A 15,043-nucleotide genomic window follows, 5' to 3' on the forward strand; every position below is an offset into this window, starting at 1 on the left:
TTTTGGCTTTTTTTTTTTTTTTTAGAGGAAAGAATCTAAGCTTTCCTCAGAGTCTCAAAGTCCAGATCCTTAAAAGCGTAAGAATTAGTATTTGGCAAATATAACGATTGCTGTACTTCCTCGGATCTTTCCTGACTCACTCATGCCAAGCTTGGTGTCCCTCTACTCTCAAATTCAACAACTGTACTGTATTGTGAGTACTTACCTGCCTGTCTCCCCCATTAGATGCTTCCTCTTATGCATTTCCATAGCCTTATCTCTTAGCACAGTGCCTAATACACACTCGGTTCTGAATGAATGTTTATTCAATCAATAAATGAACAGAAAAAAGATAGCTAATTGACAACTGAAGTATACAGTATTAATTACCTAAAACAAATTATTCTAATACGGTAAGCAAGATGACTTCCCAATTGTTACTATGCACCATAGTTAAGTTTCTTGGGATATTTTAGGAAGTGCTTGTTCCAACAGAATGAAGTTTAACTCAGTCTGAAGCAGAGAAAGGGCCTCCAAGGAACACAGCAGGAAGTCAGGGTAGTAACTCCGGGGCTAGACCTGTTGGTTTTGTTCACTTAATTGGGGAAAATTACCGAGAGATATACAGTGTCTCTGAGCCACATAATGTAGCATTTACACATAATCACTTTCCTTCATAGGTCACTAAGAAAAGTGTGCAGGTAGGGGCACAGTACAGGAAAGGTGTCAGTAAACAAGGTAGAGCTACTGACACTCTTCCTGGGCAAGAATCAGGTCTTCTCACTCACGGTGTTGGATGGGTAGGAACTATTTATTTAAATGGCATTGTACGAGTCCCTTAACAAATGAGGCAACTGCAGTAGTTAAAATTTAGTTTTTCTTAAAAAAAACCTTTTTTAGAAAATGAAAGGATTTAACACCATGAAAACACTTTATATAGGAGGGTTTAATTTCATTAAGAAGTACAAACATTTAGAGAACTGCTGTTTAATATCCTATCAACATATTAACAGATTTATCCTAGTATAAACAGTGTTTTCCTCCATTGTAGGCTTCCACAAGCTAACTAGAAAAGAAGACCATTAGATGGCTTGGAATGTGGAGATCCGCAAATCTGGGATCCCAACCTGGAGTCCTGATTTCCTTAGAGCAATGATCTTTACTTTTATTTCTGCACCATCAAGCAAACCTCTGGTTAATATCCTAAGTAAAACCTCAACTTATATTAGAAAGCATATTAATAATTCTACCCTTTTGTACTGTTTTACTCTTAAGGATTAGGGATCTGTTGAACCTGATGTCATGGAGCCTGCTGTCATGGAAATAGCTCCATTTCTTCAAGGTGTTCCACTTACTTTGTAATCTGATTTTTTTTTTTAATTTTTAAATTTTATTTTATTTTTTTATACAGCAGGTTCTTATTAGTTACCCATTTTATACATATTAGTGTATACATGTCAATCCCAATCTCCCAATTCATCACCCCTCCCCGCCCCCCATAATCTGATTTTATCAAGGAAGTGGCAGTCAGAGTAGGGAGACGCTATCTTCCCAGGTGCTCGTACTAGTAATTACTTAAACGTGACAAGGTAAGCGTGCTCGCTCTCCCATACTGCATTTTTGTTTATTCAAGTAAGGCTAGAATTAGACAGTATTATTGAAGTGATTATTTTTTAATGTGAAATGTTACAGACATATAAAAAGTACTTCCTCCCCCTGAAACCACCATTGAACTTTATTTGGTATTAATAAGTCCCAGGCATATGACTGTACATAGAATTGTTTGACGTTTCTAAACTTTCTATCAAATTGTACCTAACCAAGATCATTTCTCTGTGGTCTTTATTACCCAGAAGCATGTCTCCTATCTCTATCACCAATTGACTGTATACCTTCACATTAGATATTTAACTTGTTTGGGTTGTGATTTCCTTTAATAACATGAATAACATGATAATTAAAATGATATGAATAACAGGATAATTTCTAAAGTTCCTTTCTGCTTATATACGATTCCTATATGAAAATACAGAAATGGATCTTTAAAGTACATATTTACATATTATTATGCTAATACATTTAGTGGTATACTAAAATTGAAATAAATTTTTAAGGCAAAAACGTGCAAAGCTGAACATAACATGGTAGTTTGGTACCAATAACTGCCACTTAAATTTATATATAAACTTTCTTTCATGTAGGTGAAGACATTTTCTCATTCTTTGCATGTATAAAATCATTGTTCTCATGCATGACTGAAGAATAGGCAGAATATGTATGGTTAAGAGCTTGAGCTCTAGACTCAGATAAATCCAAATTCAGACTGTTACTCTGCCATTTTACTTGTTGCATGAAATCTGGTCAAATAATTTGACCTAACATATATATTCTTCTTCTTTAAAATAAAGATCTTTTATGGGAGTTCCCTGGCGGTCCAGTGGTTAGGATTCGGCGCTTTCACTGCCGTGGCTGGGGTTCAGTCCCTGGTCGGGGAACTAAGATCTTGCAAGCCACACAGCACGGCCAAATAAATAAAATAAAATAAAATAAAATAAAATAAAATAAAATGTCAGATGATTGTTACGGTGGGTTAATTTTTTGCTGTTTTTATAGACACTGCCATTAGATAATATACTTCCTCAAACCTGCGAACCAGTGGAACTAATAGCCAACGATAGCCAATCTAATTCTATTAAACCAAAAAACTCCTTTTCTACTAAGTTATATTAAAGATATATTTGGCTTACATAACAAAATAATAATTAACATTATTAATATGGTTACTGCTAGAAGTCTATGATAGTCAAAAAATGTCAGTATTAAAGTGACTTAAAAATTCCTGCTATTTTTATACCTGGCAGTTTCTGATTAGCAAAGTTTGGATATCACTTGTCTAATGAAACCTGATTCCAACTAGTGGCTTTCTTAATAAAAAAGATATTAATTGAATACCCTTGCACATGCATAGTGTTAAAGTGTCATTTTTTTCCCCTTTAAGAATAGGAGGTATGGTAGTACATCACAAAGATTAATATTTCTCCTTATAAGCAACTGATTTTTCAAAACTATATAATACATCAAAAGAATTTTTATAAACAGATTTCAATGTTCTTATCAGAAATTCCCAGATAGTATGTTTCATTTTGCAGGGTTGTTTGTTCAATTATGTGTATTTTATGTCAATTAAAACTTTCATTTGTTCTTTCCCCCTGATAATGCTAGGAAGCATTCCAATATATTATTATGCATTGTTGACAACAGTTCCAAAACGGTCATTCTAAATTCAAAGAATATGAAAAAAAAAAAAAATTGGGCAGCTACTGACAGTTAAGCTATTGTAACATTTTATGTAGAATAAAAATCTTGTTTTAAAAATAAATTTATTTTTGGCTGCATTGGGTCTTTGTTGCTGTGCATGGGCTTTTCTCTAGTTGCGGCAAGTGGGGGCTACTTTTTATTGCTGTGGGCAGGCTTCTCCTTTTAGTGGCTTCTTTTGCTGTGGAGCACGGGCTCTAGGCACGCGGCCTTCAGTAGTTGTGGCACATGGGCTTAGTAGTTGTGGCTCACGGGCTCTAGAGCACAGGCTCAGAAGCTGTGGCTCACGGGCTTAGTTGCTCCGCGGCGTGTGGAATCTTCTGAGACCTGGGCTCGAACCCATGTCCTCTGCATTGGCTGGTGCATTCTTAACCACTGCGCCACCAGGGAACTCCTAAAAATCTTAAGTAACTCAGATTTCTACCCTAATAATCTCTAGGTAATCGTAACAGCCAGGTTTTTTTTTTTTTTTTCATTTTCCAATATAAGATCATCATGTCTTAGATAAGACCTGGAAGGCCGCTTTATTTAAGAGGAAAACAAAATTAAACTTCTTAGCATATGAAAAAATATTATGCTTTCTTCCTCACAGTATTTCTGAGCTATCATTTCTAATGCTTCTGTGCTTCTTCCCCTGCCAGAAATAACCTGCATCTTCACTTTCCCAACCAATTTTCTATCCAAATCTGGCTCAAATGTCACTCTTCTACATGCCTTTCTTGACAGCCAACTTGCTCCCCACAAAGCTAATTGCTCCTTTCTACCTTAGATTTACATCTTTCTTTGCACTTAGGATACTGTTGTAACTAATTTTTAATTGAACATCTCCCATGTGAGAATGTGACCTTTTTGAAGGTAGTCTCCATGTCTTACACATTTTGGGTTTTTTTTCCCCCTTCCTCCACCCCAGCAGAGACCCTATACATGGTGGAAAGTCAGCCTTATTCCTTGAGCTGCCTTTTTCAGCAATTAGGGTACATTTGGAGCCTAATTTTAAAATTAGGAAGTTTGCTGTTAAACTGTAAGAAAAGGAATTTGAACAAGTATCAACAGGCTTATTAACTGCATTACTATGGCAAGACAGCATAAATAACCCTATACTGGTCTGTGGGTCCTGAACTCTGCACTGTCTGGTTCCAAACTTCTCCCAGCACTAGAAAAGCAGCTCCACTCATTTCCCGAAGCAAATCTTAGGAGCAAGTAAGTCCATGTAAGGCCCCTATCTCTGGTGTGACTAAAATGGAGGAAAATGGACTATTGAAAGGGAGACTCCTACTTCTGAAGAAAAGATGGAGGATGGGAGGTAGGACAGCACTGTTTTAAAAGGACTTAAGTCTTCTAGGCTTCTGTTGGCCTCCCATGTTCTTCCTGTTTGGGGAATAAGATCTAATCACTTGTGTTACACAGAAAGAGAAGTTTGGTAGAGATCAATCAGACAATCCTCTAACAGACTTAGACACTAATGTTACATCCATCTCAAAGGAGAATACCTGAACCATGAATGTATCCTGCCTTGGAACCAGAGTTAAGAACAGGCTAAGGACCAGGACTTGATGCCACTTCCTTCTTTGTCTTTTATCTAATAAACAGGACTCTTTACTTTAACCACCTAGTGTATGCATACTACCTGTGAGCAGTCCAGGTTGGGTGAATTAAGAAAGTTATTTTAAATAACTCTGCCCTTAAGATTCATTCAGGGACCATCCAGAACAGGAATATAAATTCATCTTTGTCCTTTGAAAGTTATATTTCCAGAGACTGCAAATATGATGAAATCTACACCATTCTGCACAAAATGGGAAAAACAGACTTTGTGAATTTTACAACTACCTTTATTCACTTCTTGGGCATTAAAATATTACTGTCTTTTAAGAAATGATGTACCTGGAGCTCTAGCTCTTGTGAGCTATGATGACTGTATCACAGGGGCAGAGGGAGCCCAGGTCCCTAAGGAGTATGGAACAAAACCACTATACCAGCACTGGACTGCCTCTGGACCTCTCCAGACGAGAGAACTAATCTTCCACCTGGTTTAATCCACTGTAAATCTGGCTCTCAATTGCAGCGAAGTTATGGTGGTTGTTTCCTAGACCTCTGTGATAGGAACCTCACGTGAGATATATGGCATCAGAGTCTAATGATGAGACCAAACTGATTTTCCCATATATTACTTAGAGGCTGAGGTGCTCTGCTTGAGAAATACCAATCCATTAAAGTCACATTTTAAGACATTTACTTTAAATATTTTGTATATATGAATTTAGATAAATGCTAATGATAAAAAAATTTTAGAATATTTTTATCTAATACTGACTGAAAGGTTTTGTCTGAAGAATCTAATTCTTATCTATATACAAGGATAAGTTTGGGAGAGAGATTCCTGGTTACCATGAAATCTGTATGCTATTTTTAAAGGAGTCTGACTTACCTTTATTTAAAAAAAAAATTTTGTTTTTGGCCGTACCACGCAGCTTGCCAGATCTTTAGTTCCCAGACTAGGGATTGAACCCAGGCCCCCAGCACTGGAGGTGCAGAGTCTTAACCACTGGACCTCCAGGGAATTCCCTGACTTATCTTTTTTTTAAAAAGATTTTATTTATTTTTGGCTGCATCCAGTCTTAGTTGCGGCATGCGGGATCTTCATTGAGGCAGGCGGGCTCCTCTCTAGTTGTGGTGCGTGGGTTTTCTCTCTCTAGTTGTGGCACACAGGCTCCAGGGTACGTGGGCTCTGTAGTTGTGGCGCGTGGGCTCCAGAGCGCGTGGGCTCTGTAGTTTGTGGCATGCAGGCTTAGTTCCCCTGTGGCATGTGGGATCTTAGTTTCCCAACCAGGGATCGAACCCACGTCCCCTGCATTGGAAGGCGGATTCTTTATCATTGGGCCACCAAGGAAGTCCCCTCCCTGACTTATCTTTAATACAAAGTACTTCATTTAAAACATTTCAAGAAATTCTTAATTAACTGGAAATATCTACATGTTTTAATGTTCTGGATATCTACAAAGGACATTATTATAGTTAGACATATTTTACCAAACACAGATTGTATTTCTAATTTTACTGTATTTTATTGTATTTATTTATTGTATTTTATTTTACCAAACACAGATTGTATTTCTAATTTTTTCTCTATTAAAATTTATTAGTTTTTTTAGATGCTTTTTTTTTAAGCAGCTAACTTTTTAAAAAGTGAAGTTTCTCCCTTAGAGATAAAAATCTGAACAATTACTGAATTTTTAATAATGCTTTTATAGCATTTCAAAAGCAATTCTTAATTCAAACCAATACCTTTAAAAGAGAAATTAAAAACTCAGTTTAATTTCAAGGGTTTTCATAAGGTAGAGAATGCAGACCATATTTTACATTTAATAAACATAACTTGTATAATAAATACACAATAAAGAAAAAGACAGTGATAACTATCATCAAGGGTGAAATAGTATATAAACTTTAATCTAAAAGGCTGCTTCCTGTACCTGCATTGATGTAATCTGAGAATTCTCTATCAATTTCATTTACAGAAGGAATCTCTGTAGCCAAATTTATCATTCACTTTCATGCGCCCACATGGGAAGTCGTAGGTGAATATCTATAGGAATACAATTTATTGTCTGCTCCTCCACTCAGAAGTAACTGCGTAGAGGGAGAGGAAAAGAACATAAACACAGAAGTAAATACAATTATTTCATATGATTGCTGAACCTAATTAAATACTGATGATTCTGATACAGAAGGAATCGTGGATGAGCAATTAACTTGCATTGAGAGTTAATACTAAAACGGGCCAATTGCATCAAATTTCACTACTATATTACACATATACTATATATATACCCTATATTAAAACTTTAGAAGTGGTGATTTTAATTTGGTTGAGGCGTAATATGCTACTGTACTTTCTATGAAGCATTTGCTAAGAAATGTAATGAAATTTAAAAGTTTGAAGGGTAATATAGTTCTATCTGTTTAAGAAAATTAAGTTGTTAAAAGATGGCACATTTATTGTTTGTAGGTAAATGGATATGACAAATTTTTCAAACAGCCCTCAGACCTGTATTAGGAAAGCGTTCTTAGGCAATAAGAGCTTTTATGTGTGTGTGTGTGTGTGTGTGTGTGTGTGTGTGTGTGTGTATAATTAAATTGTAATTCTTTAAGAACATTTTATAATACAGCCATATTATCTAAGATTTTTCTAAGTAGCAAATACTTTGATCCAATTAGTCTGAAGTAGCAAGTTTAGGGACTTAAAACATTTTATTAAAATACTCATGAGAAAAAAACTGCTTCAAAATATTCAAATTTTACTACTCCTAATATTAAAGGACAATTTTTTCTTCTTTAAATGAGATATGAGATTTTATGAATATTAATGGAACTTAGAATACAGAATTATAAATATCAGATATATTGAAACTAATAACTCTGTAAACACAAATACCAGATTTATTCTAAAAATATAATGTAGTTTCTTCCTCTCTACCAAATAACTAATAAATTCTTACCCCTGTGTCTGTCCAGTCTACACTCAGAACTTTGTCTTCATGAGCAGCCAGATCATACAGAGGAGCCTTACAACTAAAAGACGAAAATATTAACATGTTATATGCATTTCATAGTATTAAACAAACATATATGACTAATCATTTATACTTTTCTGAAAATTTTAGCTTACCATCCTTGCCCCAGTAACCACTTAATCTTAAAATTCTGAGCATTTACTTGACTACCTCTCCTGTTTTTCCTGTATCATTAGCAAACTGTGGTTTTGGTTACTGCCTCTCCATTCTACTTGTAGAAATATGTAAATAAATTGTATATGCGTTCTCTTGGGGGCCCTCTGCATATATTAGTATCGTAGCACTAACTGATGAATAAGAAAGGAACCTTTAAATTTTGATTATCTTTAAAATTCTGTATTTTTACTTAATTTCCTATTAACATATAATTTACAATTTGACCACAGTTCCATTCATTCAGGCCACTGGCCTTCTAATTCTGTAATTATCATATTTATATTAAGGTTCAGGGGTTTTTTCCTATATTACATAACAAGGTCAGAAAGATGGATTTCATAAACTATCACAATTAAATTCATTCAGATTGCAAAAAACCCCAACATATTAACATTAAGAAAATTCCTTTGATCCTGGCCTTCCTTTTTGATATCAATATGTATCATTTCAGGATATATGACCGAGAACTTTTTTTTGACCCTTCTGCTTTTGGATAGTCATTTCAGTGTTCATTTCATTTTCTCTGTATACAACGGGCAATTGATAGATTTCCTTTGTAAGTCATCAACAGGAGTTACCTTCTCGTATCCCACAGCTTAACCATGTTATCTAAAGAGCCTGAAATGAGCTGCTGCTCATGGGCAGGAGACCACTTGACTGACGTGACCCAGCCTGTATGGGAGGTTAGGGACAGTGACACCAAAGAACCATCTGAGCAAAACAAAACAGACAACCATTATTAAATTTTAGAAAACAGAAGTAGGCAGAAACCCCCCAAAAAATTTCTAGAAAATTATCTTTTTAGACACATCTCTCGTGAGAAGAGAAACTTACGTTACTCACTCATATTTTCCCTTCAGAGGTTTATACAACTCACCTTTAGTTCGGGGATCCCACAGTCTGATATGCCTATCTGTACTTCCAGATGCTAAACGTTTACAAAGTGGAGAATAGGAGATACAATTAAACACTTTATTTCCTGTCTAAAAAAAAAAAAGGAAAGCACATGTAACCAGGGTGGGCGAAAAGTAACCATCTCCTAGAAGTTTACCACTTAAAAGCTCAAAGTTAATCAGAGAAGCACTGAATTTGTCTTACCAAAGTTGACTTAAGACTGCCGGACTCAACATCCCACACTCTAATTGTGTGGTCCCAAGATGCACTGCAGATTTCTTCAGCATCTGACCACAAAACCGAGGATATTGCTTCCTTGTGGCCAGAGAGGGTCACTATGGGAGTCTAGAAATGAAGGACACCCAAAAGGGAAAGCATTTTTGGTTTACAGTGATTGAAACAATAATAATAGTTACTACTTTTAAAGCCGATATGCCAGATATTGTCAGGTGCTTTAGCTTTCATATCCTACCTTATTTCTTCTTTACAGCAATCCTCCAAGACATATTTGTTTTTATTTTATAGATGAAGACACTGAAGTTGAGAAAGATAACTTGCCCAAGGTCATACTGTTTATAAATGGCAGATCTGAGTTTGAACCCAAATATTACTCCAAAATTTGTAGTCTTTCCACAGTATTCTGTTGCTTCCCCTTCTGCTCTACTTTTCATTTTGAGGAATATTAACACTAATTAAATTCTCCCAGTTGACAAAGATGTTACATGTAGAAGCTAGTAGAAAAAGCTGTGGGGTCAGAAAGACCTAGGTTTGAGTTAAGGTGCTGCTATTTTCTACATAACTCTTCCAGGTTAATTAATTGCAGTAGGTTCTTCTCACCACCTCATTTCTTCAGCATCCAATCTTTAAATAATGCCCATGGCTCATTTATTAGAATTCCAAAATCTCTAATGTCCCTCTCAAATTAAAATCATCAAACTAGGTATACTGTCTGTTTTAAATACAAAGAACATGTAACAGACAGAAGGAAAACTCTTGAAATGGGGGACAGTTAATCTGCTTGTGTAACTCTGTTACATTTAACCTTCTTAAATGTTAAGGGGGTTGTACTAGATTAGAGATCAGCAAAGTTTTTTGATAAAGATCCAGAAAGTAAAAATTTTAGCCTTTCCAGGCCACATACAGTCTCAGTTCCATGTTCTTCTTTGTTTTTAAAGCCCCTTAAAAATGTAAAAATTCATTCTTAGCACTCTGTAGTACAAAATTAGGCCACAGCCAAATCACCTGTGGGGCTATTATTTGCCAACTGCTGGACCAAATGATCCCTAGGTCTCTCTTCCAGCCCTAAAATTTTCCTGAAAGTAGTAAAGGAACCTGATAGAGGAGTGAGGAACAGAACAACCTCTATTCTGATCCAAAACAAAAAGTAAGGTAACATAATCAGAGGCTCCAGGATAGGAAATGGCATGTAAAATGATGGGTAAATGTATATGAATAAGCAATCCCATTCCTAGGTATTTACCCAAGAAAAATGAAAACTTAGGTTCACACAAAAAACTGTCCACAAATGTTTATAGCAGTTTTATTCATAACTGTCAAACTAGAAACAACCCAAATATCCTTCAACTAGTGAATTAAACCAACTGTTGTATATCCATACAATAGACTACTACTCAGCATTTGAAAGGAATAAACCATGATACCCAATAATCTGGATGAATCTTTCTTTGCTTCCCTCCTCAAATACATTATGTGAAAAAAAAGCTTGATGCAAAAGGCTACATACTGTGTCATTCCACTTATATGATATTCTAGAAAAAGAAAAATTACAGGAACAGAGATCTGACAGTGGTTGTCAGGTGATAGAAATAGAGAGGAAAGGTTGGACTACAAATGGGCAACATGAGTTTCAGGGGATGGCAAACTGTCCCGTATCTTGAATATGTAGTAGTTACGTATTCTATGTATTTATCAAAACTCAAAAGCTATACACCAAAAAGAGTGAACTTTCCTACATGTACATTTTTTTTTTTTTTTTAAGATAGAAAAGTCAACTTTGGCACTGTTACTGCAAACAAACTTCAGTAGAATAGTACTGGAGGGGACTTCTTTGGTGGCCCAGTGATTAAGAATCTGCCTTCCAATGCAGGGGACGCAGGTTCGATTCTTAGTCAGGAAACTAAGATCCCACATGCCATGGGGCAAGCAACAGAGGAGCCCGTGCTCTGGAGGCTGCGCACAACTAGAGAGAAGCCCGAGTGCCGCAATGAAGATCCTGCGTGCTGCAACTAAGACCTGATGCAGCCGAATTAATTAATTAATTAATTTTAAAAAAAAGAACAAATGCTCAAAAAAAGAATAGTACTGCAGGAAAAACAGCAATTTTGAGAGAAAATGTGGAAAAAACCTTATTGTATGTTAATATATGAAACAAATGACCAATAAATGAACTGAATGAGAGCATTACTCATATTAATACAAGCCAGGTACTAGAAAGAAATCCAGAGAGAAAATAACTTTTTGATATTTGTCTTATTTTGGTCTTAATAATCCAACTTTTCCTATTATTTCTAATTTTCACTTCAAATAGCACTTCAAGGGTTTCTAGCATAACTTCAAATTAATAATTTATGAATGCACAGATTTAAAGCTTATAAAAACCTAAATGAAAAAAATGAATATATTGTGATTTCTCTCAAATAAAATGAACAGTGGAAGCAAGCTTATGAACGTGCACACCTAAAAATAAAAGTTATCAGCAAGGCACTGAGTGGGAGAAAATACTTATAATACCTATATGCAGCAAAGACCTTGAATACAAAATACAAAAAGAAAGCTAGTCATTCAAACAGTATGGTATTGGCACAAAAATGGACATACAGATCAATGGAACAGGGTAGAAAGCCCAGAAATAAATGCACGCACCTATGGTCAATTAATCTAAGACAAAGGAGGCAAGATTATATACAGTGGAGAAAAGACAGTCTCTTCAATAAATGGTGCTGGGAAAACTGGACAGCTACAAGTAAAAAAATGAAATTAGATCATCCTTTTACACCATACACAAAAATAAACTCAAAATGGACTAAAGACCTAAATGTAAGACCGGATACTATAAAACTCCTAGAGGAAAACATAAGCAGAACACTCTGACATAAATCGCAGCAATATCTTTTTCGATCCATCTCTAGAGTAATGGCAATAAAAACAAAAATAAACAAATGGGACCTAATAAAACTCAAAAGCTTTTGCATAGCAAAGGAAACCATAAATAAAATGAAAAGACAACCCACAGAATGGGAGAAAATATTTGCAAACAATGTGACTGACAAGGGATTAATTTCCAAAATTTCCGAACAGCTCATGCAGCTCAATATCAAAAAAACAAACAACCCAGTCAAAAAATGGGCAGAAGACCTAAATACACATTTCCCCAAAGAAGACACACAGATGGCCAAGAGGAACATGAAAAGATGCTCACCATCGCTAATTATTAGAGAAATGCAAATCAAAACTACAATGAAATATCACCTCATACCAGTCAGAATGGCCATCATCAAGAAATCTACAAACAATAAATGCTGGAGAGGGTGTGGAGAAAAGGGAACCCTCCTACATTGTTGGTGGGAATGTAAACTGGTACAGCCACTATGGAGAACAGTATGGAGGTTCCTTAAGAAACTAAAAATTGAGCTACCATATGATCCAGCAATCTCACTCCTGGGCATATATCTGGAGAAAAACATGCTTTGAAAGGACATATGCACCCCAGTGTTCACTGCAGCACTGTTTACAAGAGCCAAGACATGGAAGCAACCTAAATGTCCATTCACAGATGAATGGATAAAGAAGATGTGGTACATATATACAATGGAATATTACTCAGCCATTAAAAAGAAAGAAATAATGACATTTGCAGCAACATGAATGGACCTGGAGATTATCATACTAAGTGAAATAAGTCAGAGAAAGACAGATATCAGATGATATTGCTTATATGCAGAATTAAAAAAAAAAGATACAAATGAACTTATTTACAAAAGAGAAACAGACTCACAGAGAATGAACTTATGGTTCCGGGGGGTGGAGAAGAGAAGGGGGGAGGGATAGATTGGGAGTTTGGGATTGACATGTACACACTGCTTTATTTAAAATAGATAACCAACAAGGACCTACTGTATAGCACAGGAAACTCTGCTCAATACTCTGTAATAACCTAAATGAGAAAGAAATTTGAAAAAGAATAGATACATATATATGTATAACTGAATCACTTTGCTGTACACCTGAAACTAACACAACATTGTTAATCAACTATACTCCAATATAAAATAAAATAAAAAATAAAAACAAAATACAAAATAACTCTTACAAATCAATAAGAAAAAGATAAGCAACACACTTTAAAAAAAAATGCAGTGGTTAAGACTCTAAGCTTCCACTGCAGGGGGTATGGGTCTGATCCCTGGTCGGGGAACTAAGATCCCGCATGCCATGTGGTGCGGCAAAAAAAAAAAAAAAAAAGTGCTAAAAACATGAACAGGCACTTCAAAATTAGCTATCAAAGGGCTGGGACTTAAAATACACTACACACCACCAGAAATCACAAAATGAGACACCTTTTAACAGTAAGTAAATGTAAACATGTTATGTGCTAAAATAAAATCAGAGTACTAAAAAATTGACCATATCAAGTGGTGATATGTATGTGGAGTAACTTTGACTCTCATACCCTGTCAGTGGGAGTATAAACTGGTATAACCATCTTGGAAAATGTTTTGGCAGTATTAAACATTCAGAAAACTGAACATGTGTGTACCCTGTCACTCAGCAATTCTACTCTTGCAATTCTACATATGCAGAAATGACAATATATGTGCACCAAGAAACAAGTACAGCAACTTTATTTATGGTGGCTAAAACGAGAAACAATCCAAATGTCCATCAAAAGAAGAGCAGATAAATTCTGGTATATTCACGTAAAGGCATTCTATCTATCACTGAAAAGAACTATTACATGCAGTAGATGAATGAAATCTCACAGATATTACAGGCGTACCTCAGAGACATTGAGGGTTTGGGTCCAGACAACCACAAAAAAGCAAACACTGTAATAAAGTGAGTCACAAGAATTTTTTGGTTTCCCAGTGCATATAAAAGTTATGTTTACACTATACTGTAGTACACTAAATATGCAATAGCACTATGTATAAAAAAAAAGTACATACCTTAATTAAAAAATACTGCTAAAAAATGGTAACCATCATCTGAGTCTTCAGCAACTCATAATATTTTTGCCTGTGGAGGGTCTTGTCTCAATGTTGATGGCTACTGACTGATCGGGTGGTGGTTGGTGAAGGCCGGGGTTGCTGTGGTAATTTCTTAAAATGAGAGGACAATGACGTTTGCCACATCGATTGACTCTTCCTTTCATGAACAACTTCTCTGTAGTACGCAATGCTGTTTGACAGCATTCTACCCATAGCAGAACTTCTTTCAAAACTGGAGTCAAATCTTTCAAACCCTGCTGCTGCTTCATCAACTAAGTTTATGTAATATTCTAAATCATTTGTTATCATTTCAATAATCTTTATAGCATTTTCACCAGGAGTAGATTCCATCTCAAGAAACCACTTTCTTTGCACAACCATAAAAAGCACCTCCTCATCCATTAAAGTCTTACAATGAGATTGCAGCAATTCAGTCACATCTTCAGGCTCCACTTCTAGTACTAGTTTTTTTTATTATTTCTACCACATCTGCAGTTACTTCCTCCACTGAAGTCTTGAACCCCTCAAAGTCATCCATGAGGGTTGCAATCAACTTCTTCCAAACTCCTGCTAATGTTGATATTTTGACCTCAGTAAATCATGAATGTTCTTCATGGCATCTAGAAATGGTGAATTCTTTCCAAAGGTTTTTTTTTTTCTTAAAGCTTTTTTTAAAATTTATTTTTTAATTCTTTTTTTTTAAAGTTTTGGCTGCGTCGGGTCTTAGTTGCAGGATCTTCGATGCGGCACGCAGGATCTTTTGTTGCAGCGTGCGGGCTTCTTTCTAGTTGTGGTGCGCAGGCTCCAGAGCATGCAGGCTCGGTAGTTGTGGGGCGTGGGCTTAGTTGCCCTGCAGCATGTGGGATCTCAGTTTCTTGACCAGGGATCGAATCCGCG

The 15,043-nt window shown here is 35.8% G+C and overlaps 1 protein-coding gene across 2 annotated transcripts in view; it reads right to left on the reverse strand.

Annotated features, from left to right (window-relative positions):
• Positions 1-15,043, reverse strand: part of WDR12 (WD repeat domain 12) — a 31,573-nt gene continuing 16,530 nt past the window's right edge. For both annotated transcript variants that reach the window (XM_082467212.1, XM_082467213.1), the window contains 5 exons: positions 9,123-9,263; positions 8,902-9,007; positions 8,603-8,735; positions 7,794-7,866; positions 1-6,924 (listed from right to left, as the gene is read on the reverse strand). In XM_082467212.1, coding sequence (XP_082323338.1) covers positions 6,847-6,924; positions 7,794-7,866; positions 8,603-8,735; positions 8,902-9,007; positions 9,123-9,263 — 531 coding nt within the window. In that variant the 3' untranslated portion in view covers positions 1-6,846. The remainder of the gene's footprint in view (positions 6,925-7,793; positions 7,867-8,602; positions 8,736-8,901; positions 9,008-9,122; positions 9,264-15,043) is intronic.

This window comes from Balaenoptera physalus (assembly GCF_965194825.1).
Source record: "Balaenoptera physalus genome assembly, chromosome: 6".
In the NCBI taxonomy this organism is placed as follows: domain Eukaryota; kingdom Metazoa; phylum Chordata; class Mammalia; order Artiodactyla; family Balaenopteridae; genus Balaenoptera; species Balaenoptera physalus.